Source organism: Stenella coeruleoalba (assembly GCF_951394435.1).
Source record: "Stenella coeruleoalba genome assembly, chromosome: 8".
NCBI lineage: Eukaryota > Metazoa > Chordata > Mammalia > Artiodactyla > Delphinidae > Stenella > Stenella coeruleoalba.
This window is the reverse complement of record NC_137154.1, coordinates 6,336,895-6,363,733: the sequence shown is the minus strand read 5'-3', so window position 1 is coordinate 6,363,733 and position 26,839 is coordinate 6,336,895. Positions and strand designations below refer to the sequence as shown.

The 26,839-nt window shown below is 59.1% G+C and overlaps 2 protein-coding genes across 2 annotated transcripts; both read right to left on the bottom strand.

Annotated features, from left to right (window-relative positions):
• Window positions 1–7,380: 7,380 nt before the first annotated feature.
• CD248 (CD248 molecule) lies at window positions 7,381–9,869 on the bottom strand (the record flags this gene model as incomplete). Its single annotated transcript, XM_079929276.1, has 1 exon — window positions 7,381–9,869. One exon carries the CDS (start codon window positions 9,867–9,869, stop codon window positions 7,575–7,577), a length of 2,295 nt encoding a protein of 764 aa, XP_079785402.1. The 3' UTR covers window positions 7,381–7,574.
• A 10,190-nt stretch (window positions 9,870–20,059) lies between these two features.
• RIN1 (Ras and Rab interactor 1) lies at window positions 20,060–26,711 on the bottom strand. Its single transcript, XM_079929511.1, has 10 exons — window positions 26,506–26,711; window positions 26,182–26,362; window positions 25,970–26,084; window positions 25,805–25,877; window positions 25,571–25,662; window positions 24,679–25,416; window positions 23,770–24,075; window positions 23,327–23,458; window positions 23,050–23,201; window positions 20,060–22,102 (listed from the first exon to the last, which is right to left on the bottom strand). Exons 1-10 carry the CDS (start codon window positions 26,589–26,591, stop codon window positions 21,617–21,619), a joined length of 2,361 nt encoding a protein of 786 aa, XP_079785637.1. The 5' UTR covers window positions 26,592–26,711; the 3' UTR covers window positions 20,060–21,616.
• Between the last annotated feature and the right edge of the window lie 128 nt (window positions 26,712–26,839).

The following is a 26,839-nucleotide window of genomic DNA, read 5'->3' as shown; positions in this document are numbered from 1 at the left end:
TAGAGCCCGTGCTCCGCAACAAGAGAAGTCGCTGCAATGAGAAGCCCGCACACCACAACGAAGAGTAGCCCCCTACTCGCCACAGCAAGAAAAAGCCCACGCAGCAACGAAGACCCAACGCAGCCAATGAATACATAAATAAATAAATAAGAAACAACAACACCACATAAAGTGATTACACAGCCCCAGATGCCGGTGATGGACTTGAACTGAGATCAGATGGCAGGAAAGAACCCCAAGGGCCCCCAAGAGGGGGTGGCTAGACATAAGTTCAGTACGAGGGTCTGGATCCAGGCCAAAGCTGGAAACATCTCCTGACGCAGCCCCTCACTCCCAAGGCTGTGACAGCTGTGACAGCACACTGTCCCCTCCAGTGCCATGGCCACACGACCAGGAATGACTGTTGGGTGAAAATCGGCAGATAACAGCACCTCTCCCAGCAGTCTGGCTGCAGCAGAAAGTGGCTGGCAACTTCTCACTAGTAAACAAGCCGACAATAAAAAGAAGATTTTATCATCTGTCCTACTGGGCGCTCCACTGCAGGACCTGCTCGCTGTGGCTAGAGGGATCTCACACCAACCCAGCACTGTTTGCCTGGTCCCTAAGTGTGGCTGTCAGAATGATGGCCCCAAATATGCCCACATCTTAATCCCCTGGAACCTGTGAGTATATTATCTTACATGGAAAAGGGGATTTTGCAGATATGATTAAGGTTAAGAACCTTGAAAGAGGGAGATTATTATCCTGAAATATCCAGGTAGAGCACCCATTTTAATCAGTCCTTCGAGGGCTTCTTTAATCAGCCTGTCTTTTTTTTTTAATGTAAAAAGTTATTTATTTATTTATTGGGGCTGCACCGCACAGCATGCAGAACTTCCCCATTTAGGGATCGAACTCATGCCCCCTGCAGTGGAAGCACAAAATCTTAACCACTGGACCACCAGGGAAGTCCTAATCAGCCTATTTTCAATGGCCACTGAGAGCAGAGAATCTCTGGGACCCGGTGACACATCAGTCTGTGAGGTTGGTCAGCTAACAGGTGGGATAGACTGATTTTACCATTCTGTTCTCCAAAGCCTCGGTATTTTTTCCTCTGTATTATTCCAAGGAAGTCTGACTCTTCCCAGTGCGACCAGTGCTAGGTTGGGGCTGGAGTGGGCCCTCTGAAAAAGCTGCTGTCAGATGCCTGCATTAGAGTGAGAAGATCCAGCTTCCCGTAAGGCAATCCATGTGTTAAGACCTAAATCTTTGCTTTCTGCTGCCTGGTAGTGTACCCCCAAAGCCAGGTTTGCCTCTTCTCCACAGGCTTCCGTCATTCATCTTGGGGGTGATATCATCTTTCTAATCTGATTTTGCCCACCCACAGGCCCGTTTTGGTTTTGGTTTTTTTTAAAAAAATGTTTATTTATTTATTTATTTTCTTATAAGTCATCCATTTTATACACATCAGTGTATACATCTCAATCCCAATCTCCCAATTCATCACACCCCCACCCCCACCACCCCCAACCCGCCGTTTTGTTTTCATTTTCCTCCTTCTCATTAGCTATCATGGGACAAACCTGGCAACGGAGTAGAGCAAGAGGAAGGGGAAGGGTTCCAGGCACCCGCAACCTCGCACCTTCTTCCCACTCCTCACAGGCATCCTCCTTCAGAATCCTGGCGTCTAACAAGATCCTTCCTTTGATGCAGGGCCCATGCACTGCAGCAAACTCATGGGGATGCCATGAAATATTATAAAACTTTGAGGGAAACACAGAGATACTGGATATCTGTCAGACAACTGGCAAGCTGCTAGCTCGAGGCAGTTCACAGCTTCAGCATCGGATTGCAGTACGTTCCTTTCGATGACATAATATCTTTGCACAGCTGGATCTTTGGCAGCTGCCATGATAAAAAGCAAGTACCACAGGGAAAGTCAGTGCAGAACAGGAAATGAAGGTGACGATGTCCTGTCTCACTCCAAGTTTTGAGAAGTGGTGCACACACCCATCAGCAAGTGATTGTGGTTATTTAAGAATAAAATATTTTTGTATCTTTCAATGTATGTGTATTATTTTCTCAAATGACCACTGAGGTATTAAAACACAAGTACTTCTTACGTCATTTGAACCTAACTATTAAATGGAACTGTTGGGTGACCAAGGGACACCATGAAAAAATCAACTGAGACACTCAGGACGTGGTGAACCGACAGTGTTTGGGAACCTCTGCCGTAGGGACTTGGTGGGCGTAGGATGTCAGTTTCTGTGGATTCAGCTCTCCCATGATCAGTTTCTGGACTCTGTCTTCAGGGCTCCCCACTGGCAGCTAAAGCAGACAGCACTTCCTACAGGAGGTTCTTGCAGCCACCCTGAATGTCATAGGCTTCCATCAAGAAACCTGCCTCTCCTCACAGAGAGACCTTCCTTGTCTCCAGCAGATTATTGTGGCTATCATGGGTATTATAGTATACACATTGTTCAAATGAGGAACGATTAGGGAACCTGCCTAATGTCCCCAACCCTCAGGTAGTGGAGCTGGAATCAAAGCAAGGCTGTTTGGTGCAGGGTGCCTGGTCTTCTGTTTTTTGGCTGCGTTGGGTCTTCATTGCCGTGTGGGCTTTCTCTAGTCACAGCGAGCTGGGGCTACTCTTTGTTGCGGTGCTCGGGCTTCTCATTGCGGTGGCTTCTCTTGTTGTGGAGCTCTGGCTCTAGGCGCGCGGGCTTTAGTAGTTGTGGCGCACGGGCCCAGTTGCTCCGCAGCATGTGGGATCTTCCCGGGCCAGGGCTCGAACCCGTGTCCCCTGCATTGGCAGTGTGCCACCAGGGAAGTCCCTAGGGTGCCTGGTCTTAACCACTGCCAGTTGGTCTCCTGGAAAGAAATCCCCAAACTCACCAAAATCACGCTAAAGCATGGCCACTCTCAGGGGCCCTAAAGCTGCATCTGGTCTGGACCCCTTGTCTGGATCCCACGAGGTCACAGGCCATGCCTCACTTAGCATCATCATTCACCAAAACCATAACAACTGACTGTGAGGAAGGCTTCACCTGCCTCCCCACACCCAATCACATCATGATCAGCCTGGGAGCCCACATCTTGCAGCCTCACCCCTAAAAGCAAGTTCCCTGGGAAGTGGGCATTTTCTGATCAGAGACATGGCGGTCATTATGCACTGGCTCTGCTCTAGGGGTGAGGATCACAGAATCTACCTGGATTCAAACCTCTACTTGCTAACTTGGTCAAGTAGGGCAGGTGGCTTAACACAAGGCACTCAGGCAAGTGCCTTCAGCTTCCTCATTCATAAATTGTGGTAAAAATGGCAATTCTTGGGGATTGTTATGGTTCTTAAATGTTCTTTTCTTAAAAATTTACTTATTTTATTTATTTATTTTTGGCTGTGTTGGGTCTTTGTTGCTGCATGCGGGCTTTCTCTAGTTGCGGCGAGCAGGGGCTACTCTTTGTTGAGGTGCGCAGGCTTCTCACTGCGGTGGCTTCTCTTGTTGCGGAGATGGGCTCTAGGTGCGTGGGCTTCAGTAGCTGTGGCACGCGGGTCCGGTAGTTGTGGCTCACGGGCTCTAGAGCGCAGGCTCAGTAGTTGTGGCGCACGGGCTTAGTTGCTCCACGGCATGTGGGATCTTCCTGGACCAGGGCTCGAAGCCGTGTCCCCTGCATTGGCAGGTGGATTCTTAACCACTGCACCACCAGGGAAGCCCTTTTAAATGTTCTTTAAATGCTATGTTCTTAAAAGATTCTTAAATGTAAAGCCCTTAGAATTGGGCTAGGCATATAATAAGGCTGCAAGCATCTACTATTCTTTTAATTAGTATTTGGCACCAAACCCCACTCGCATTTGTAGAGGCCAGGACACCAGAGGTGGAATCCCCTCTGGAAGGCATCCTACTCCCCAGGCCTGAGTTTGCCGGGGGTGGTTCTGAAGCAGGGAGTGCTGGCACCTAGTTGAGCTCAGTAGGTGTTAGTTCCAACCCCCCTCAATTATAGCTCCCCGGCCTGTTCCAATATTGTTTGAAGAATGTTTTATTGAGTTCCTAGCGCTGAACTCCAGAACCTCCAGGGCTCCCTGGAGAACTCCCCCCAAACCCCGTCTAGTGTAGGAGTCAGCAGACTAATATTTTCCAATGTAGGGATGAGCACTGTTATAGAGGTCGGCCTTGAGATCAATTCCGCTCCAAAAACTGTGACTGTCAGATCCCAGCTGAGGACCTCTGAGCCCAAACCCACTCCCTCCCGCTAAACACACACCCCTATGAAAGGTGTCCACACATCCGAGCGCTAGTTGGGGGAAGGGAGGGCCCAGCACTAACAGTTCTTGACCCCAGGTGAGACGCTGTTCTTTCGCCCCCGGGAAACAGGATTCAAGAGGAAGAATAGCAAGAGTCCCACCAGCTGCTATGAAGACTGGCAGGGACAGCCTCAGCTTGAGGACCAATGTGAAGCCGTCTTGGGGTCTTCCAAATACGACGGAGGGCACCTGCGAGCAGATCTGCCGTTTTGCCGGGGGAACTCGGCAGATATTACGTAATAAACATTTAATAAATTAAGCAACTATTCATTGAACACTAGTGTGCTCTGGGAGAGGCCGGATTGAGGCTTTCTGGTGGCTTCAAGCCACCGAAGGTAGGTGGCGCCAAAGGCCCATTCATGGACACCGTCCGCCGGACTCTTGATACCGTCTTGGAGCTCCCTCCAAAGAACCCGCGATCTAGACGAACGGAAACCGGGGGCAGGGAAGGAGAGTGGGCGCCCGGGTCGGGTCCAAGGGGCATCCTGGTCAATAGGGTTCGGACCCAGTAGTCTGAGCATACCCGGAGGCAGTGAGGACTTCGAGGGTCCCAGGTCCGGAGCGGGCGTGGCTTCCGTCCTGAGAAGGTGGGGCCTAGGGTGGGTGGGGCTATACATTAACAGGAGGCGGAGCCTGAGAGGAGAGGTTGGGTTACTTTCTCTGCGTGGTTGATGCCTGTGCTCAAAGCCCCAGAGAGCAGCGCTCTGGGTGGGCGGGACTTAAGGGACCATCAAGGGCGGGGCTTCTGGACATTCTTAGTGGGAGGGCCCTGGGGCTCTGCGTAGGTGGGCCATTACCTCAGTAAGAAGCGAAAGTGTGTTAGCCATACGTGGGCGGAGCTCTTCCCTTGGTGAGGCCGGTCTGGGGTCCCGACCCTACGATGTTGGATGCTGGGGGGGGGCGTGGCTTGTAGCTGGGTGTGTAGCCTGAAGAGACGCTAGAATGGAACGCGGTGAACCCCTGGAGGGCGGAGTTTGCATCTCTACCGGACAGAGTTCCTGTCTCTGCGGGATTCCCTACACTCGTGGACCTAGTCCCCAGCTCTGCAAAGGGCGGAGCTGCGTGAGGAGAATGTGCAAACTCTGGGCGGAGTTCATACCTCCTGGAAGCTGCAACTAATAACCTCCAGTCTCCTAGCGCAGGCTGCGCTTAGGAGGCGGGGCTATGGCCCTGGTGGGCGGGGCCTAGGTACTGCCTTGGCCGGGGCGGAGCTGATAGAGCAGAGGGGCGGGGCAATCGCTCGGCGAGAACCTCTGAGCTGGCAGGGGGCGAGGCTTGTGGCCTTGGTGGGCGTTGCCTCTGGAGAGTTCCCGAGGGGACGCCAGACAGCAGTGGGTGGGCGTGGCTCGTAGCTCCGAGAAGCCAAGCTGATAGTACAGGCCCGGGTCGCGCCTGGAGGAGGCGGGGCCTGAATCAGTGGGCGGAGCCTCAAACGCAGCGCTGGGTCTGGGCGGAGCCCCATTTCGGCGCTAGTGGGGGCTCTGCCCTGGGAGGCTGTCTGTTTAGGGCCGCACGCAGCTCCGCATCTGGTGCTCATTACAGGATGACAAAGAGCCGGCTCTGGGCCCCCTTCCCCACTCCCATCCCCGCCCTCTGACAGCAGTGCTTTTAACTCCTTCCTGCCCTCGGGGCGCTGTGGATCTCCTGCCCAGGGTCACAGGAGGGAGCTCTAGTTCTTCCCGTCCTGGCAGGCTTTGTCAACCCCCAGTCTGCGCCCCCCACCTTCTTCTCAGACCTAGGCCTTTGGACCACCTCGCGACCCCCACTCCCATCCAGTGAACCTCTCCGGCGGCGCCTCCAACGTTAAAAGCTTGGGCTAGATCTGTCGGGGGCGTCTGGTTTGAGTTAGGGGAACGTGAGAGCGGAGGGGGGGGGGCGGTGCGTAGCGTTCCCTCCGCCCCCTCCGTGCCGCCCCCCACCCCGCGCCTCTATTCGTCCCCAACTCCCGCCCCTCCTCTCCTGGTCCCTTGGGGCCCAGCTCAGCCTTCTAGCCCAGGCCCAGCCCCTGGGGTCAGAGGGTGGCAAAGGGCACTGCATAGGAAAGGGGGCTCTGGGTCACCCCTCCTCGCCTGCCCGGGTGGTCGTGGTGGTTCTGCTCCGTCCTAATTAGAGGTCCCTTAGAAGCTGCAACTGAAAAATCACAGAGGTGGTGGGAACCCACGCCTCCCCCTCCCCCTCCCCCTGCCACGCCTCCCCCTCCTTGGTCCCCCCAAGGCAATGAGCCCAGGATGAGGGAGGTTGCTGGGTCCCCACAGGCTGTGATTTTTTTTTACTATCCCCTCCTCCCGTTCATGGCACATCTCAGCCTGGAGCAGCCTGAGCCTTGCTCGGTCTGCTGTTCTCCCTCTCCCAGCACCATCCACACAGAGAAGGGCACAGTGTGGTCCAGGATGGGAAGGCCTTGCTCAGGAGGCTGCCCAGGGAGCTGCGTGTGGGATCTCGCTCCTGGGCTCCTGGCTCTCCGCAGCCCAGCTTCTAGGCTCTTACTCCCACCGCCTCCCCAGAGCAGAGAGGAGTGCCTCCCATCGCCTACACCCCAGGGGGGTGACAGCACCCTTGACTCAAGCCGCCTGAGCCCCAGACACCAACTTCTGGGCGGCCTTTGAGGAGGGGAAGGGAAGTACCAGAGCTGACTCTCTAGACCGCCTTCACTCTCCAGAATCACCAGGCCTAGAGCTTGCCTTTGACCCCCCTAAACCCCAGTTTGGCTCCAGTTCAGCAGAAGCCCTCATTCCAGATTCAGTCCCACCTTCTAAGAGTTATGGTAAAAAGAGGAACCAATATGAAATTCTCTTCATGCCGAACCTCCCACTCCTAGGCTCTCTGTGTGACCTTGGGCAAAGTTCTGCCCTCTCTGGGCTCCTGTTTCCCTGAGAATCTCTAAAGCATACCCTGCCTTGAGGAGTCTTACCTTATTTCCTGGGGAGCCCAAAAAAGCTGAAGGAAGATCCCCTCTTTTTTTCTGAGTCCTCCCAGACCCTCCCCTCAGGCACCAATGGGGGTCAGGAGCTTTGGATGAGGTTGGCACCCCGTTTATTGGAGAAGACCCCAGAACCCACCCCCTGAGGTCCTGGGGGGCCTCGGCATCTCCTCCGTCGTGAGTGCTGGGCCAGGAAACAGAGCTCCCAAGAGTCAGGTCTAGCGGTTGACTGAGAGAGGAGCCTGGCTGGGCCCGGGGGACCAGGACGCCTTCTGTCCAGCTGGGCAGCCCCCGTGGGTCCCTGGTGCAGCCTGGCCCATGTGTCCAACGCATGGCCCTTCCCCCACCCCACAGAGCGGGGGCTGCGCCCCATCACACGCTGGTTCTGCAGGTCTGCACCCCTGTGAGGCTGCCCCGGTGGGGCACGGGTTCCGTTGAGCCCTTGCTCCCGGCGTGGGTGACCCAGCGATAGCAGTCGGTCACGCGCTTATTGGGCGCGTGGGGGCCACAGCGGGTACAGTACACGATGCCCAGTGCAAGTAGGACCACCAAGAAGACGCATGTTGGCACTAGGAGTGCCACCAGCAGCCACCGATCATCCCTGCGGCTGCGGCCTGCTGGACTGGCCTCCCCCAGGGCTGTGGGGACTGCCGAGGGCAGCCACGGGGCCAGGTTGGGGTCAGGGGTACCTTCCCTTGGGACTTGTTGGGCTTTGGAATGGGAGTGTGTCGGGCTAGCGAGTAAGGTCTGTTTAGTGGGGCTCTCTGGGGGCAGGGGAGTGTGGAAGGCTGGGGGCTGGGTGGCAGCAGGCACGGGGACTTGACGGGCAGGCGACACAGGGGGCCTGGAGGTAGTGATTAGAGAAGATTGGACAGTAGAAGTAATGGGATGGTGGGTGGCCTGGGCTTTGAGGACCGGGATATCTGGGGTCACAGGGGTTTGACGGGCGCTGGAGGTGGTTACCAGAGGAGCGTGGTTAGCTGGGATTCGAGGCAAATGAGTGGCGTTCTGGGTATCTGGAAACATGGGGGACTGGTGAGCGGGGAACAGTTCAGGATATTTGGCTGAGATACTTGGGGGCCGGTGGGCAGGGGTCGGTCCTGGGTGTGTGGCAGAGATAACGGGGGGTCGGTGGACAGAAGGCAGATCTGGAGAGTTGGCTGAGATCTTGGGGAACTGGTGGTCAGAGGGCAAAGCTGGCTGTACTGCAGGGATCACGGGGGGCTGAGGGGCAGGGATCAGGGGTGGACGCGTGGCAGAGACAATAGGGGGTTGGTGGGCAGAAGGCAGTGGGGGGCGTGTGGCAGAGACCACCACAGGCCGGGTGACAGAGAGCACTGAGGAGTGGTAGGGGACCCTAGGGGCACTAAGCGGGGGTGGCCAGGTGGGGTCCAGGTAGGGCATCCGTGACTCTCTGTCCTCTGGGAAGCTAGGTCTATAGGCCAGGCCAAAGTCAGGTGACTGCGTGGCCTCCATCCACGGGATCCCAGGCATCTCTGTCCAGCCACCATCGAAGACCTCCCAGGCTTCATCTTCATCCTCTTCATCCTCCCCATCATCCAGCAACTCGTCCCCAAGGTCCTGGGAAGCCCGGGCGCCCATGGCCCCAGCGGGGCTGCAGCTGATGCCATCAGCCTCCAGCTCGTGGCCCTCGCTGCAGTAGCACTCAAAGCCACCAACGTAGTTGACGCACATCTGCTGGCACACGCCGGCAATCTGGCATTCATCTGTGTCCACGCAGCGGTGCGGCTCATCCTCGGCTGGCCGGAAACCCAGGCGACAGTGGCAGCTGTAGCCCTGTGGCCCTCCAGGCTCACACTGCTGCTCACACAGGGCATGGGCACAGGGGTCCTCGCAGCTGCGCCCGTCCACTGCCAGCCGGAAGCCCTCGGTGCAGCGACAGGACACCCGACCATCCGCCTCCTCCACGCACTCGTGTTCACAGCCCCCGTTGTCCGGGCCGCAGCCAGTACCGGGGCACAAGGGCCCAGTCCGCGACCAGCCCACGCCACCGTCAGGCTGCTTCACGCAGAGCAGAGAGGCTTCTCTGCCAGCCTGGCACGGCACGGCAGCCACAGAGCCGAAGGGCAGCCACTGAAACTCTGCAGAGACCAGGTGGAAGGGCGTGGTGTAGACGGCGGGGCCGGCCTGGCCTGCCTCATCGGGCAGCGCTGGGCAGGAGCCCTCGAAGCCAAACTGGCACAGGTAGCCATCGACGGCCAGCGTGCACGAGCCCTCGAGCCAGCGATGCTCGCCACTCGCCTCAAGGGCCGCACAGCGCTGGGCCGGGCAGGGCCCACCCGTGGCGGGCTGGGCCCAGTTGGTGAAGGCCGTGTCCTGGTCCCCTGTGGTCCACGTGAAGCCCCGCAGTGGGCGCTGAGGCTGGCAGTGCCGGGCCTGCCGCTGCAGCCCGATCCACAGCAGCCGGCTGGCCGGGCCGGGGCCCACCAGGCTGTCCACGCGCCGGGCCTCCTCGGGGGTCCGCGGCGTGGCCAGGTCGCCCCCCAGCTCACGGCAGGCCCGCCAGGCCTCCAGGAAGGTGCGGCGCCGCGGGAAGAGCGCGTAACAGCTGCCGGGGCCGCAGGCAGCGCGGGGCTCGGCGGCCCAGGGGGCCTGGCCCAGCGTAGGCACCGCGGCCGCCCAGGCCAGCAGCAGGCGCAGCAGCATCGCGACGCCCCCTGACTGGCCCGGGCCCGGCCGGCAGCCGCTCTTGACAGGGGGAGGGACTGGGGCCTCCGACGGGCGGGCCGGGGGCGGGCCCGGGCCGGGCTCAGGCCTTGTAAGGAGTGGGCTGGGGCCGCTGCCAGCTCCCTTCTCTCGCTCCCCGGGGGCCGCCAGAGCAGGAAGCAGTCGGGCGGGGGGCAGGGGTGTGGGGGGGGTGCTGGGAGTGGGGGCAGGGGAGGGGAGGAGGCGCTGCTAACGGGCTGGGAGTCGAGGAGAGGAGGCTGGACGACCCTCAGAAAACTCCAGCGCCGTCTGGGGCTCTTGGCGGAGGGTTGAGGTCGCTTCCCAGAGACTCACAGAGACCCCAATCGGGACACACTGACCTCATCACACCCGTGAACAACTGCTTGTCATGTGTGTGGAAACATGCTCTGACTCACGCTCTCACATCACACACGTGTGTATGCTCCTCTCCACACACAAGAGCACTCTCTCGATACTCTGTCCCTTCGTCCCAGGTTGCACATACTCTGACATGCTAAACCCTTTAGGTGTACATGCGAAAGTGGTGTGGCGTTCTGCAGGCCCTAACACAGGAAGTCACCCACCTTCGCATGCAGGCCCTGGACGTGGGAAGCACCTCGATCACACAGGCGTGGGCATCCGCAGCCCTCATTTATATACTGAGCTCCTACCTCTGCCCTCAAGCCTCCTGGCTCCAGCTGGACCGGGTGTTGGGGGTGGCCGGGGAAGGAGGAGGGGCAGGGGGCTGCCCTCCCTTCACCTCTGCTCAGCCTGGGGCCCTGGGAACCTGGACTTAGAGGGGGAGGAGGCGGCCCCCAAACAGGAAATGCTTCTCTGGGCTCCCTACTGCAGGAGGGCAGGGTGCATGGGGGAGGGGGTGGGCAGGGTGAACAGGGCTGGCTGGGAGGGGACTGGTGAGAGGCCACGTATGGACATGGGGCGCACAATGGTACACACGTGTGTGTGACACAGCCGTCACATGTGTGGAGCCCTCCTTGCCCCCAGACAGGGCCTGCTGCGCAGGCCTGGCTGGGGTCCTCTTCCCGCCCCTCCTGGAAGCCTCTGGAGGCATGTGTACTGAGCCCATTATTCAGGATGGTCCCTGGGGAGCTGGTTGTCAGATTAACCCGTGCACACCCACTGCACTCTTAGCAGAAATTTGAGCCGGGGCGGGGATGCTGAGAAGAGGTTCTGCCCCTCAGCGTGCTGTCCTGATCCGGCTTCCCACTCTGCCACAATCGGCTGTGTGACTGCAGGAAGTCGCTGACCTTCTCTGGGTCTCCATTTTTCTTACCTACAAAACGGGGCTAACGTGTCAGGGCCCTTCAGCTCAGCAGGGCTATTGTATCACGGCACTCAGGGTGTGCAAACGTGCTTTGTCAGCTGCAAAGCATGAGACAAATGTTCCTTAGTCTTCTGAGCAAATCTGGGGGGGGGGGGATGGAACCAGGGCGGCTTTGCTAACCTTCTTACAGTGGCAGGGCTGGCCTTGCAGACGCGGCCAATCCCCTTGAGAACCAGGACTTTAGAAGGGCTTGCTATATGCCAGGAAGGTCATTCTTTCAAGGTTTACATCTGTGAAGCACAGAGAATTATCCCCCTTCTCATGAGAGGAAAGTCAATGCGGGGCAGTTCATCCTTCCCCTGGCTCAGACCCAAAGCCTTGAGGTCATCCTTGACTCCTCTTTCTCCCACACCCCACATCCAATCTCTCAGAAAATCCTGTTGTCTTCACCTTCAGAACAGATCCAGAATCTGACTGCGTCTCACCACCTTTGCCACCCATGTCTGGCCCAAGCCACTACCCTTGTCCATTTAGATTTGTGCAACACTCTCTCCTCTGGTCTCTCTCTTGCCTTCTCCATCCTGCCAGAGGGATCTTTTTAAACCCCAAGTCAGATCCAGTCACCCTCCTGCTCAGAACCCTCGAGGCCCCCGTCTCAACTCAGAAGAAAGGCCAGTCTTTACCACGCTCGGCCTCCAGGCTCTTGTGATCTCCCCACAAACTCCCTCTCTCATCCCTCTCCCTTCCCCTCACTCCCTCTGCTCCAGCCACTCTGGCCTGTGGATGTTCCTTAAACTCACCAGGCACATGTCTACCTCAGGGCCTTTGTATTGGCTGTTCCTCTGCTTAGAACACTCTTCCTGAAAGATGCGAAATCTCTGCTTCTTCACTTTCTTCGGGTCTCAGCTCAGGCATCAACATCCCAGACCACCACCCTCCTCCGCCGTACCCTGGGGCTCCCTGGCCCCCTGGTCTTGTTCCATTTTTCTCCTTTGCACTTACCCCTATCTGACGTGGTATATATTTGCTTGCTGGCCTGAATTCCCAATAGCCAGGGTTTCTCGCCTTCGGTATTATTGAGATTCAGGGCTGGGTAATGACACTTTCTAGAGACTGTGTTGTGCATTGTAAGATGTTTAGCAGCATCCCTGGCTTCTGTCTAGATGCCAGTAGCATCCCTCCAGTTGGGACAATAAAAAATGACTCCTTGGGACTTCCCTGGTGTTCCAGTGGTTAAGACTCCACGCGTCCACTGCAGGGGGTGCAGGTTCGATCCTGGGGAACTAAGATCCCGCAGGACTCACGGTGCGGCCAAAAAATAAAAAAGACCCCAGACATTGCCAAATGTCATGTCCCCTGGGGGCAGCATTGCCCCTAGTGGAGAACTCCAGCCCTAGGAGACTGCGAGCTCCATTTGGGCAGGGTCATTGTCTTATTCCCTACTGTATCCCCTGAGCCTGGAAAGCTCCTGGCCCACAGATGCTGCTCAATGGGTTTTGCTGAACGAAAGAATGAATGAACGCACGCATGAATGAGTGAATGAGACTCAGCTAAGTGAAGAATCTGGCTCAGGGCAACGCAGGGGGGGTGATGCGATTCTGCCTGGAGCCAAAGCCCACCTGCTCCCCACATTCACCCAGCCTTCCCCAGAAGTCATACCATCCCAGGCCTGGGAGATCCCTGGAAATCAGCAAGCTTTTTTGTGGGTGGGTACACTGAGGCCCAGGGAGTCTCAGAGAGTTTGTGTGGGAGGCCTCGGACCCTTCTTCCAGTTCTTTTTGCTGCAGTGCCCTGAGGAGTCGTTGGAGCAGTCTGAGAGTTGGGTATGATGTCAAGAAATGAGGATGGAAGGAAGGCATGATGGGAAGAAGGCACAGCCTAGACAAAGTTACTGAGCTGCGAGAGCTCAAGATGTGTTTGGAGAATACAAAGGACTCTGCCGGGCCCGGAGGGAGGTTTAGGGTTAGAGGGACAGTGAAGACTGGAGAGAAAGTATCAGAAACGGGGTAGAGGCCTGGCCTGGAAAGCGATGGAGCTGCCCCTGGAAGGCTGGCCTCCATCATGGGGGTCACGGGGAAGAGGCGTGATGAGAGATCCCTGTGGCTGGTATGCGGTGGGTGGAGGGGGGACTGGAGGCCAGGGACCAGTCAGGAGGTTGCTGCAATAGTCTGGGAGAGGGGAGGGAGCTGGCTGTAGATCTGGGTAGCAAGGCGGGGCAGGCTGGGGAAGGCAGCCGCTAGAGGCTCTTCAGGGGCGGGCGGGGGCTGGCCGGAGCCTGGTCCAAGGGTGTGGCGGTCCCAGTCATGATTCGGGCAATGGCCAGTGCTGGGGCGTCTGAGGGGAGGCTGCAGGCCGTCTGGCGAGTGGGTGGGTCAGATCAGAGGTCAGGACTACAGCCTCAGTGGGGGTGAGGCATTGGGGGGCAGGCAGGAGGAGGAGGGTCAAAGGCCAAATTCCAGATGGCCTGGCTGGGCAAGTGGAGGGAAGCCTGAGCCAGGAGGCGGGCGGTAGTGGGGAGGAGTGGGACACCCTGACCCCAACAAGACTAAGGGTTTGGTAGGTAGAGAATGAGACTTGGAGATGCACCTGGGTGCCCAGTTTGGGTGGGCATCTAGCACTCACTTACCCCCCACCCCCAGGGCCATCCATGTTGGGAGAGGTGAGGTGGAGGCTGCCTAAGGTTTCCTTGGTGGCGCAGTGGTTAAGAATCCACCTGCCAATGCAGGGGACACAGGATCGAACCCTGGTCCAGGAAAATCCCACATGTCGCGGAGCAGCTAAGCCCGTGCACCACAACTACTGAGCCTGAGCTCTAGAGCCCGCGAGCCACAACTGCTGAGCCCATGTGCCACAACTACTGAAGCCTGGGCGCCTAGAGCCCGTGCTCTGCAACAAGAGAAGCCACTTCAATGAGAAGCCCGCGCACCACAACAAAGAGTAGCCCCTGCTCACCGCAACTAGAGAAAGCCCATGCAAAGCAATGAAGACCTAACCCAGCCAAAAATAAACAAATGAATGAATGAATTAATTTAAAAAAAAAAAGAATTTCCTACCCTCGTCAGGAGAAGGTATTTAGTGGGCACAGCATCATGGATTTGGGGGTGAGGGGATAGAGGGGGGCTTGTTGTGGTCTTCATGCCAGTCCCGTTCAGCCGGACTCATCTTGATTCCCCCATAGCACAGAGAAGATGCTAACTGATGCAATAAATGCTTGGAGGATGGGGGGATGGATGGATAGATGGATGGGTGGACGGATGGATAGATGGATGGATTTAGGAATGAGTAAGTGGATGGATGGATAGATGGCTAAGTAGATGGGTGTGTGGATGAGAAAATGTTTAGATGCGTGGTTGGGTACAGGGAATCAGGCAGAAATGCTAATTTATAATTAGCTGCCACCGTGATGGATGGCACACTCAGAATGTAACCCTATGGGTCTGTAGGAGTGCAGCCCAGGAGGACGGGACAGCTTGGGTCACCATCAGCAGGCAGCATGCGTGACGCTTCCCGGTTACCACACAGCCTGTTTTCTCCGTTGGGGCCTGAGGCCAATGTGTCTCCCTGGCTGGGGTGGGGACAGCTCAGGACACCAGGCGTGGCTGACTCACATTGGGAGTCAGGAGGCTGGGGTTCCCTGCTCTGATCATGGCCCTTTTGGGGAGAGCTCACCTCAGGAGGGCCATGGAAACGGAAGCCCACTTCCCCAGAAGGAACGTTGTCTTCCAGCTACTGGGACAAGCCAGACGGTGATTCTGGATGCAGTATGTGGGCCTGTTGGTGTTGGGGTGAAGGCGGCTTGCAGAGGGACTGGCCCTCAGAGGGCCCAGTGGAGCAGCCAGCATGGGGGAGCCGAGTGTGATTGGGGGGCGCCCCCTCCCCCCCGGGCAGGAGTCCTAGAGAGCATTGGCATGAGGGCCGCTGAGCCAGCACATTGCTTTGTGTACAAATCACCTCCTTTCCTCCTTTCTCTTTTGTCCCCATCCCCCCACCTCTCTCCATTTCTAAATTCTTCCCAAACCACCCCAGCCTTCAGGCTTCAGGAGGAAGGGCCAACGGGTGGGCGGGAGGCGCCTGGTCTTGGGTGGGAGAGGTCCCAGGGCAGGAGTGGGGAGGGAGGGGAATCTGGGAAGGAGGGGGTTCATTGCGGCCCCCTCCCCTGCCCCACGTGCTGTGCCACACCCTGTGTGCTTCTGGATGGGAGAGACCCACAGGAGGGGTGTGTGGCTGGACCAGACAGGGTGGGAGAGAGAGGCTTGGAGAAGGTGGGACCCAGGATGAAGGGTTGTCTCCAGGCCTGGCCCCTGGGGTAAAGGATTCTGACAGCTGGAGGGGGCTGAGGTGGGGCAGAGGTGTCTTTGTCATACAGAGAGACTGTGTGTTTGTGGATGTACCTTGGTGTCTGTGCATGACCGTGTGTGTGTGTGTGTGTGAGCATGCGCGCACGCTTGTGAAAGCCTGGCACTGCTGTGGGTGTGCACAGCTGGGTGACGTGTGTGTCCTCGAGGGCCCGCACGTGTGCCCACAGCTGTGAGGGGAGAAGCATATGGCTGCCCCTGGATTGCCCAACCTGGGCCCAGCTGGAGCCCCAGTCTCTCTCCTGGCAGATGCCTGACCTGAACATCTGGCCACATCTGCCCAGGGGGCCATGAGTCCTGGAGCTCCCATCAGAGCTAGAGGGGCCCGGCCCTTCCACTCAGTGTTCACACGGCCCAGAGAGGGACGAGGCTTGCCCTAGGTCACACAGGCGGAGGCAGAGCGGGGACTGTACCCGAGCCTGGGGATCCCAGGACAGGTGCTCTCCCGGCCCTCACTGTTCTTGTCCTCCCTCTGGAGCCCTTTGCCCGTGCAGCTCCATGGAGCATCCCTGAAGCTGGTCCTGCCTTGGCCCTGCCATGTGCTCCAGGGACGTCCCGGATGGCCCTTCTCGGGCCACAGCTTCCTCATCTGTGTGAAGGGTACCTATGCGAGTGGACTCTGATCCCTGTGGCATCTGGCAAAGGCCTGCCACCCAGGGTGACCCACTCTTCCCCGTTTGCTGAGGACTTGCCTGGTCTCAGCACTGCAAGTGCTGTGTCCCTGGAGCCCCCTCAGCCCCGGGCAAACAAAGATGGTTGGTCATCCTGTCTCCAGGGACATTTCTCTTTCCACCACATTCTTTCCATTGCTACCCTGGTCTCCGCCCCTGCCGTGTCCACTGGCACCTGGAACTTTCCCCTTCTCTTCCTGCCCGTTCACATTCCCCGGGGACCTCTGTGTCTCACTGTCCCTCCCTCTGACTGCAGGGTCTCTTCCTCCCTGTTCCTCTCTTCCCTCTCTGTCGGGGTGTCTAGCTCCCCTGTCTGTCTCTGGGGTCCCTCTTTCTCCTCTCCTGTCCCCAGCATTGTCACCTTGTTGGTTTCTGGGGTCTCTCTGTTCTCTGCCCTCTTCTGTTTCCCCCCCTCCATCTCTGGTGTCTCACCCGCTCTGTCTCCCTGGTCCTGTCCCCGGGTCTCTGGCTCGCCACCTTCCCTGGGTGGTCCAGGCCTCCCTCGCTCCTCTCCCCCAGCTCGCACCCCCAGTGCTGGTTGGGGTGGGAGCCAGGTCTGGGGGCTGTGACCGGGCTGGGAAGGGGAACCCAAGCAGACATGGTATTTATGTTAGGACTTCAAAGTGGAGCAGAGCCCGAGGCGGGGGTGGTGAGGGCTGTCAGGGGTGGGAGGGGTGGGAAGATGGCGGGCAGAAGCCAGACTGAGGTCAGCTCAGGCCCCTCCCTGGTGAGGGTCTCCTTGGTGACACACACCTCCCCCGTGGGGACACTGAGACCCAGAGTAGGAACAGAGTGGGCTATTTTGGTGCAGAGTTCCAAGAAAGGCACTTCCTGCACCCCCGCCCTGTCCCCTCCTTTCTTTCTTTCTGTCACCCTGCAGGAGCAGCTGTGTCCTCTGAGCATCAGCCCGGCCTGGGAGGCAGGGGCTCCGGGGGCAGCAGGAGCAGAGGGCTGCATCTCAGCAGGAAAACATCCCTGGCGCTGGGACAGGAGCGCGTTCTCAGCTCTCTGGCAGAGGTCTTGCCTGGCAGGGCAGCGAGGGTCTGTAACCCTGTCGGCCCCGACTGGGCCAGGCTGGTTCAGCCCCTCGAGGCCTCTGGGGGCCACTCGGGCTGCCTGCCCCACGGCCCAAGGGGCCAAGATGGCCGTGAAGGTCACCCCACCCCTGCCCCCCCACCCTTGGCCTAACCCCTGCTAAAGACACCCAGCTGCTGGGGCCGGGAAGGCACGGGGTCAGGGGCCCAGGCCATGGGCGGGGTGGGCAGGAGGGACTGATTGTCTCATCCTGCGACTCAGATCTGTGTCCTAAGCCCCTCCCAGGAGCCAGACCCAGCAGACACTCCTTCAGCCTGGGCCACCCCCTCGGGAAGCCCCCCTCCCAGACCAGAGGCTTGCTCTGGACCCGAGACCCTCTGATCTGAAGCCCACCCAGGCCTCCAAAGCCCCTGCCCCTGGACCAGTCTCCCCCCCCCTTCCCCAGGCACTTCCCGTGAATCACTCAGGCTGGAATCTGATGAGCTCAGGCCTCCCCACCCAGTGCTGCCGGCCTCTGCCTTCTGCCTGGCCAGTGGGGTCACCACGCCCCCAAGAGGGTCTTCTCAGCAACTCCCAGCCCCCAGCAGGGTCCACCATGGGGTGGGGTAGCTGAGTGGTGGCAGGGATAGGCCACGGCTGGGGGTGAGATTAGTCAGGAGAAGGACTTGGACCTCTTTTGCATCATCAAAAATGTATGTGTGTCGCTATGTTGTATGTGTATCTCTGTGTGTGTCTGCACTTGTCTCTGAGTTTGTGTGTGTGTCTGCACTTCCACGCCTGTGCAGCGTGGGAAGCAGCAGGCATGTCCGAGAGGGGGCCTTGGGTATGTCAGCGGCAGTCCTGCAAGGGTAGGTGTAAGCGTGCCATGAGGGTCCTTGTGGAGCAGGTCACCACATGTCTCTGTGTTGGCCTGTCTCCATGTATGTGCGTCAGGGTGTCACATTCTGAACCCGAGAGGGAGAGTGTGAGGGAATATCTCTGAGTTTGCAGATCTAGGGATGTCTGCGTCAGGGTGTGGCTCAGGGGAGGGGCCAATGTGTGTCACTGTGTCCCATCCTGCAGGGCATGAATGGCTAACAGTGTCAGGGTGTCCTAACACTCTGGGTGTTCCTGTTAAGGGTGGCGGTGCTCAGGCTTCACTGTAGGTGACCCTGGCAGGGCAGGGTGTCACACAGCCTGTGTGCAAATGTGAGTCAGGGTGTTTGCGTGTTAAGCTGTGGACATGAAGGCGGTCACAAGGCCATGGCGGGGAGTTAACTGCTTGGTGTTGAAGTTGAGTCAGGGTGTTGTGGGTCTCAATGACCGCTTTCCTCACCACCCTGGCAGGGTCCTCTCTCAGGCCACCCCACAGGCCTGGCTCCTGAGCCTGCCTGGCCAGAGAGCCCTGGGGGGAAGAGGCCGCTCTCTCATTCCCTTCCCAACCTCCATTAGCAGGATCCCCATTCGCAGGACGGTCCCAGGGCCCTTCCTGGCACCAGGCCCTGCACAGGTCCTCTGAATGCCCTGGGTCCCCGGGGGGGGGGGGGGGGGGGGGTGCTCAGGAGAGAAGGGAATCTGGCATGTGACTGGGAGTGGGGCACGCCCGCCCCCTGGTGGCAGCAATGGAGGATGTGCCGCCCCATGTCCCAAGCCATGGGATGAACAGTTAGGCGGAGTCTTCAATCACTCCACATATATTTACTACATGCCAGTTCCGGGCCAGGCATTGTTCTAGGCCCCCAAGATTCAGCAGGGAACAAGGCCGACTTGGCTCTGGCCTTCTGGTGAGGAAGACAGACAATAAACAAACTCACACAGGGAACTACTGTGAGGTGATAAGTGCAACATTTCCAAGTGAGGAAATGACTCTGCTGCTCCTCCAGAGATCCAAGCGTCAGGGTTCCAGCCCTGCCCTGCAGCAGTGGATGCTGGAAATGGCACGGCACCTCTCAGAGCCCTGACTTCCTCTTCCAGAAGGCCAAAGGTGGAAGGCAGTAGTGGGAGTGGGGGGGGGGGGCAGTACAGAGTCTGAGCGCACAGTAGGCCGTTACTGCCCAGATCACAGCTGTCTCCCTCTGGCTGGGGCTGCGGATGCTTGGTCCATACGGACACAACGGATTGCTGAGTGGATGAGTAAACAACTCCTTCTGTTTTGGAGGATTGCAGAATCCGAAGCTCCACGGAACCTGGTGTCTGAGTCCTCTGCCCTGTAACAAGCCACTTTGCCTGAGCAAGCCTCAGTTTCCTCATCTATAAAATGGGGACAATAAGATCAGTTCTAGACCAGCCTGTCATTGCCTGCCCTGCCTGGAGCCCCAACCCCTGTCTCATGACCCTTGGTCATGCTGATTTATCTGGCCGGGACCCCTAACCCATCAGAATTTCTTCAGAAGGTAAACCAGAAGATTCAGGGAGCAGGCAGGGCCTGGCAGTGCTCCAATGAGCCACTGCTGGGGGCATGCTGAATTCTCAGAGCCAGGAATTAGGACTGAGCATGGGAAGGAGGTGGGAAGGGCTTGCAGAGGCCCCCTCGCAGGGGCCCAGAAGCCTCAGCCAGCCCTAGTTCCCATGAGACCAGCTCTTCATCCGGCCCTGGGGTTCTCTGAACACCCCCTGCAACCATTCCAGGTCCTTCCTCTGAGACTGAACTTGAGACATCCTGTGTTTAGTTCCCAGAACCCAGCCCTCCCTTAACCTCCCAGCCCGCTGCCCTTCCCTCTTAGTTATCAAACTCCAATTAGTGGACAACATTTATTGTGCGCCTGTGGAGTGCCCAGCACTGTACAGGGCACTCGGGTGGGTGCGGGACTGGGGGGGACATACAAAAGAGTGAAGGGAGACTCCCCACCAGCGAGAAACTTGTGGGGGGCGGGTAGAAGTGGGGGAAGTTAGAGCTGCTGATGGCCTAGTGAGAAATTTGGGAGCCCTGCAACCTGGGCTGTATCTGGAGGGTCTGAAATCCCAATGTCCAGGATTTCTACCTTCCAGCTGTCATGTCTGATATATGAGCTGATGTCCCTTTGTGCTCAGTGTCTGAGGGAGCACCTCAGAGACTGGCTAGGGTCCTCCTTCCACCAGGGGCTAGTTCCTTCCCAGGGAGTGGTCCCCTGAGGCTGGCCTCATTCAGACCCCTGACTCCCAAGACAGCTGAGGGCCAGAGGTCTTGGCCCTGGCACTGTCCCCAAGTTGCCTGGCAGCTGCCAGACTGCAAACCCCGTGACCACCTACACTGCCGCTGCCCTGGAGCTGCGTTCGTCCATCAGGTCACCCTCTCGGCAGCTTCCTGAGCCATGTGCACCCCCTTGTGGTTGTTGCTGGTATTTTCTTTGCTCATTTGTTGCCTGATCCGGGCCTCCCTTTGGGGTCTACCAGACCTTGAGGGTTAATTTACTGGTGGTTTAGAACACAAGGAGTAGCTGGAACCTGACCCCTGGTTTGGGTGTGGGGATCCCAATGGCCTCCTGTGTGGTGTCTTAGGAGTCACTTTCCCAAGCCTCAGTGGGTAAAAAGCCAGGCCCTGTGTCCCGTAAAGCTCTTGTGAGGTCCAAGAGAGTCAAGTGCAGAGAAGATGATTTCTGAATCCTCACCTCACTTCAGAAGCCTGTCTCCTCTGTCCCATTCCCTTGGGACATCACAGTGCCTGGGAGGACTTCCCATCTTGGGGAAAGACCAGAATGTGGGTGTTCTCTCAGCTGGACCCGACCCAGTCCCCAGGGCTGCCTGGAGAGCCTCTCCCTTCTGTGAGAGTGAAGAGCAGACCCTTGGCGAGGTGTGTGTATGTGTGTTGCTAGCAGGCCCCTTTCCCCTAGTCTGAGCTCTGCTTTGCCACAAAACCATCCATTCTGACCCATGGAAGACTTCTGGGAGAAGGTAGGGCAGCAGTAGCACCCCGACTTCACAGATGAGGACACTGAGGTTTGGAGGTGCTTGGCCTCCAGGTGGTCTGGGCAGCACTGGGCCCCAACATCTTGCTGCCTCCCCAAATCCTCCTGACACCCAGGAGTGGGTGGGGCCTTTCAGGGCCTTGAAGCCCCACCCTCCACTGCCAGAGGTCAGGCCCCTGTTTGATTTGTCCCCTGTTGGGCACACTCACCACTGCGGGACGGCTGGCCTCCAGCTGGGGGAGAAGGATGAGAGGCCAAGGGGCCTTGGGCCCTTCGTCTGGGCCCCCCCTCAAAACCCCCTGGGCTTTACTCCAGTGCCCAGATGTGGCCAGTCCAGGCACCTCCCAGCAGGTGTGATCAGAGGGCTAGACAGTCAGAGGAGGTGGCAGACACGGAGCGGCCCGGGGTGGGGAAGACTAGGGGGCTGTGCCTTGGCCAGTGGGGTGGATGGCTCTGAAAGGCCTTCCCCCCAGGCTCAGAGTTTTCTGCCCCAAATGGCCCTTCTGCCCACTCCCAGCTACTCCTCTGCTGCCTGGCTTCCCTCAGCCTCTGGCCCCCTTGGCTGGGCAGGGCCTCCCCTGGCCTGGTCCTCGCCCCCCTCGGCCATCGTCTCAGACTCTCCCCTGCTGTCCCTGGGACTGGCTTTGACCTTGGTGTCCCCATCTCCCCGGCCCCCTTTCTCCTGCTCCCTGCCCTCTGCCTCTGGCCTCCCACTGCCCTCCTCTGGGGCAGCCCCCGGGGAGGTGCCCTGGGTCTCGCGCCACTCTGTCCGGCGATAGATGAGGTAGCCGGTGGTGGGGAGCTGGTGGGCCAGGGCTCCGGGGGGCAGGCGGTGGTAGTCCTCCTCCTTGTATAGGAAGAGGCTGAAAGTATCAGGCTGGGTCACCCGGAACTTGGTGGCACAGAGCTTATTCAGCATGGCAATCGAGGCCCCTGGGGGCACGGCTAGCGTCTTGGAGGTACAGCCACTGCTGGGGTCCTGATAGGCTACGCGGAGGAGGTGCTGTGCAGGAGAAGCAAAATCAAGAACTCAGTCCTGCCTGGTGCGAATCTGGCTGCAAAGCTTGAGGTCTCAGTAGAAGCTCTGCAGGAACAGGGCTGGGATGGTACATATCCAGTGGTAGAACCAGTGGCAACAGCTTTGTGAATAAGGTGAGCTCTGAGCAGGGGCTCGGAGGAAGGGAGGGATGTGCTTGGGCTAGCGGGTCACAGCTGCAGGCTGGAAGGACGCCCCAGCAGGCCTCTACAGCCTAACAATCCTACTCAGGTAGAGCTTACTCTGCGCCCTCAGTACTTGTCCTGAATTAACCCATTTCATCCAAATATCAACCCCAGGAGGTAGATACTATTACCCCATTTTATAGACAAGAAAATTGAGGCACAAAGAGGTTATATAACTTGCCCAAGCTCCCAGAGCCAAAAAGCAGCAGAGCCAGCATTTGGATCCAGGATCTGGCTATCAAATCTGGACTCTTAGCCAAGGCTAGAAAGGGTCTCTTGACTGCATGGAAGGAGGGTGAAGGGCAGAGATGCTGTTTGGCTCTGAGGACACCACGCCTGAGCCCAGATGGGAGGGTATGGGGGTCACGGGCTGGAAGCCTGAGTCCAGTTGGGGGCCAGAAGCCAGGATCTGCCTGTGTCCCTTTCCCTCCCCATGTCATGTCTCAGTTTCCTCATCTGTAAAATGGGGATAATAATGATCCCACTTCAGAGTTTCTGTGAAGATTCAAGGCTGAGCCGCCAGAGCACTGAGCACAGTGCCGGCTCGTGGAACGCAGCCTCCAGAAAGCCTGGCTCGGACGTGTGTTACGCACGGGGCGCTGCTTCTGTCGTGGGCTAATGCAGGACTGGCCTTTCCCCTTCCCCCTCCTTTCCTGGGTCTCATTGGGCAAAGGAGAGGACTGCGCCAGACAATGCCAGACTCCCCCCGGGGGTGGCCAGTCCTGTTACCTGGAAGCTGTGGGTGGCGGGCAGGCGGCGCTGCTCCCAGAGGCTGAGGGAGGACTGCAGCTCCTGCGAGGGGCTCAGCGGGAGGGTGTGGGCCTCGTTCAGGCCACTCAGCAGGACCAGGCTGGCCGAGAGGCTGGTCAGGTAGTAGCCGCCTGGGACACAAGGGGAGGAATGCGGCTCAGGCTGGGCGTGAGTGACCTGCTCCTTCCGCCTCCTCTGCTCAGTCAGGGCGCCCCAGCCCCACCCAGACAGAAGGGGCGTGTGCGGGGTTCCTCACCCTCTCCAGTGAGCAAGGCAGGCTCCAGCAGCTCTGACATGTACTCGGCCTCCAGCAGCAGCTCAGGAAGGTCGCACTGGGCCAGGACGAGGCTCAGCAGTGGGAGGAATTCATCGGCCCCTGCACCCTCCCCTGTGGTGGTGGAGGAGGAAGCTTCAGGCTCCTCTGGGACCCCAGGGTCAGAATCCGCTACTTATCTTAGACAAGGACCCTCCCCTCCGCCTGCCAGGCCTTGGGCACTGTGGTCCCTATGGCAACCAGGGGGCAAGGCCTGGGGAGTGGATACTCTGCTTTCTGGGCCACAGTTTTACCATCTGTGAAATGGGAGGGTTGGACCCTTTTTTTTTTTTCCCCCTCCCTGCTGTGCCATTCCTGGAGCCTCTGCCTGGTGGCCTGCCTCTGACTTGGCAGGAGCCAGTGGGAGGTGGTGGGAGGGGGCATACCTGCCTGGGTCCTCAAGGCTGTGTAGAGCAGCTTGCAGGCCTGCAGGAGCCGCTTGACCTGGGCGCTGGGTGAGTAGGCACGAAGTAGCTGCAGCAGCTTCTGGCGCACCTGTTCCATCTCTACTGGGGAGGGCAGGCTTAAGTGGGACCCGAAGGCTCTGGGGCCCTGGGCCCGGGCCAGGCAGAGGCCTTCAGCCAGGCGGCCCAGGGAGCCGTTGGTGGAAAGACGGCGCCGCAGGCGGGCCACCAGGATGGGCCGGAGAGGCTTGAGCACGGAGCGATGCAGCGACTTCTCCAGGACGCATTCTGCGGGGGAGAGGTAGGCTGGGGTCAGGGGAACCAGGGGGGCAGAGTCCCTGGGAGGAAGGGCATGATCAGGAGAGGAGAGGGATGAAAAAGAGGAGGAACCTTGGGACTTCCCTGGTGGCGCAGTGGTTAAGAATCCACCTGCCAGTGCAGGGGACACAGGTTCGATCCCTGGTCCAGGAAGATCCCACGTGCCGCGGAGCAACTAAGCCCGTGTGCCACAACTACTGACCCTGTGCGCCACAACTACTGAAGCCCGTAAGCCTAGAGCCCGTGCTCCACAACAAGAGAAGCCACCACAATGAGAAGCCTGCTCACCACAACAAAGAGAAGCCCCTGCTCGCCGCAGCTACAGAAAGCCTGCATGCAGCAACGAAGACCCAACGCGGCCATAAATAAAATAAATAATAAATTAAAAAAAGATTTGGAAACTTGGTGACAGGGAGGCAGGCGGTGGACAGAATTTGCTTGAATGGTGGTGAGACAAGGTGGGTTTGTAAAGCCGCAGAACAGACTGAGAGACAGGCTGGCAGTGTGGGGAGGCAGAGAGAGTGGAATGCGGAGATAGTGCTGAACCGGCAGAGCCCCGGGCTGGAGTCTCACCCAGCCTTTCTGGTGGCAGCAGCTTCTCCGGGCCCAGCTCCGCGCTCAGCATGGCTCGGGCCCGGCTCAGCGCCTCGCGGATACCCTGCAGCTCCTGGGTCTCAGGGCCGGCCCGCACCTGGGTCAGTAGGTCCTGCACCAGCTGGCCCACGGCTGTGTGTCGGTCCTGCATCAGCGCTGCGGCTGCCCGGCCCACCTGCCGCTCGGGCGCCAGCAGGGAGCAGAAGGCAGCGCTCATGGACCGAAGCAGCGGCCGCCGGCGGCCCAGGCGGGGTGAGGTTGCTGGGCTCCCCTGGGACCCTGGCACCCCCTCCTCCTCTGAGCTGCTGGGGGAGCCGCAATCCACCTCCTGGAGGGAAGGCAGTGGCGGGAGGCTGGGGCCGGTGCCCCCTGGCACACGGTACCCCACTGAGCTCTCCCTCCGCAGCAGCTGGCGAGAGGGCAACCTTTCTGTCTGGTTGGGGGCTGTCCCTGGCAGCACTGGGACTGGGGGAGGCGGCACAGCTGGTGGAGACAGGGGGCTGGAGGTCTCTGTGGACACACGCACTTTGAAGCTCCTCTTGAATTTCTCCCGCTTGGTGGGGCCCAGATCCCCTGGGAACAAGGGGTTGAAGAAACACAAGGCAGCTCCAGTGCCCTGGTCCAGCTCTTGTGGGGACCGGGGCTTCAGCCTGGGCAGCAGTGGGCCTTCAGATGGGCCTGGCTGAGCCTTGGTGTTGAGGGAGGAGCTCCAGAACTCTAGGGAAGAGAAACAGGTTGGGGCCTCAGGGGGTTCAGGGAGGGGGCCCAACCGAGGGAAAGGCACAGGCTTCAGGCTGTGTGCCCATGCCTTCCCTTTCCCTCTTGGCCTCAGCTTGTCCATCTGAGCAACGGGTAGCAGGGGAGCCCTTACCAATGCCCAGATGGGAGATGGCTTCCAGCTCCTTGCGGGTGGCTGCCTGGCAGATGGCTCTGGGGAGCTGAAGCGGGAGGAGAAGAATGTCCCTGAGGCCGGAGAGGGGAGCAAAAAGTCAGGAGTGAGGAAAGCTCCGGGCTGTGGGCACTGAGAGCGTCTGTGTGGGAGGAGGACAGGGCATCCCAGGGAGCAGGGCCCCATGGACAGCAGGCGCCCTGCAGGCAGGCTCACCGGGTGTGGCAGTAGGCACAGATGAGCTGGACCAGGTCCAGGAACACAAGCTCTGAGCCCTCCAAGGAGACGCCTGAGAGACGGGAAGTGAGGTTGTTCTCTGGGGAACCCCGGTGCCCTGCCTTGATGGCTTCCAGCCCCTCCCTCCAGGCCGGTCCCTCTCACCCCCAGGGCTCTCCTGGATGTAGTGGCTGGAGACGAAGGAGGGGCCGCTGGCCTCGGGCAGCCGCATGCACAAGGCTTGGCACTGGCGAGTGTTAGATTTCCGTACCAGGAATGTCTGCGAGTCGACAGGGGTCGGAGGCTCAGGACCTCCGCGTCCAGCCCCGCTCCCTCCCACCCTCGGCCACCAGCCCCAGGGGTGGGGGAAGACTCACCCCGGGGGGCTCGGTCCTCAGCACGTGCAGCGCGGCCGCGGCGTTGGCCCGCAGCTGCAGCCACACGGGCCGGGTAAGCAGCAGGCGCTCCCGCAGGCTCACGGTGCGCCCGGGCTGCTGAGGCCCACCTGCTCGTGCCCCGCCGGCATCAGGCACATCGTACAGCGGGTCCTGCGCTGGCCTGGGGGCAGGCGCCAGACCTGAGCAGGGGGCCAGGGGCTGGGAACCTTGCCCAACCCTCTCCCCCTCCTTGCCCCAGGATAGACCCAGTTCTGTGGTCCCCCCGCCCCTGCCCCAGCGGGTTGCCCTTCCAACTTCACTAACTTTTCTCTCTCCAGGTGCCCAGGTGCGAAGCTGGTTGGGCTGGGGGCTCCGAGAAGGCCTGCTCCAGACTCTCCAGGGGCTTCCATGGCTGGGAGCTCCTTCGGTATCTCCGGGGACTCAGGAAGAGAATCCAGCCCCCAAGGCAAGAGCACTCACATTCCCAGTGGTGAGTAACACTTCCTGAGGGCGGTTCGCCCTGTCACAGCCACCAGTTAACTCTTGTGTGTCCACTCAGCCCGGGCAGTGCCTGCTTCCTCTGTTCTGGGCCCAGCCTCTGGGGGCAGGGATCGTCTCCATGCAAGTGGCCCTCCGAGGGCCCCAGCTGTGGGGCTAC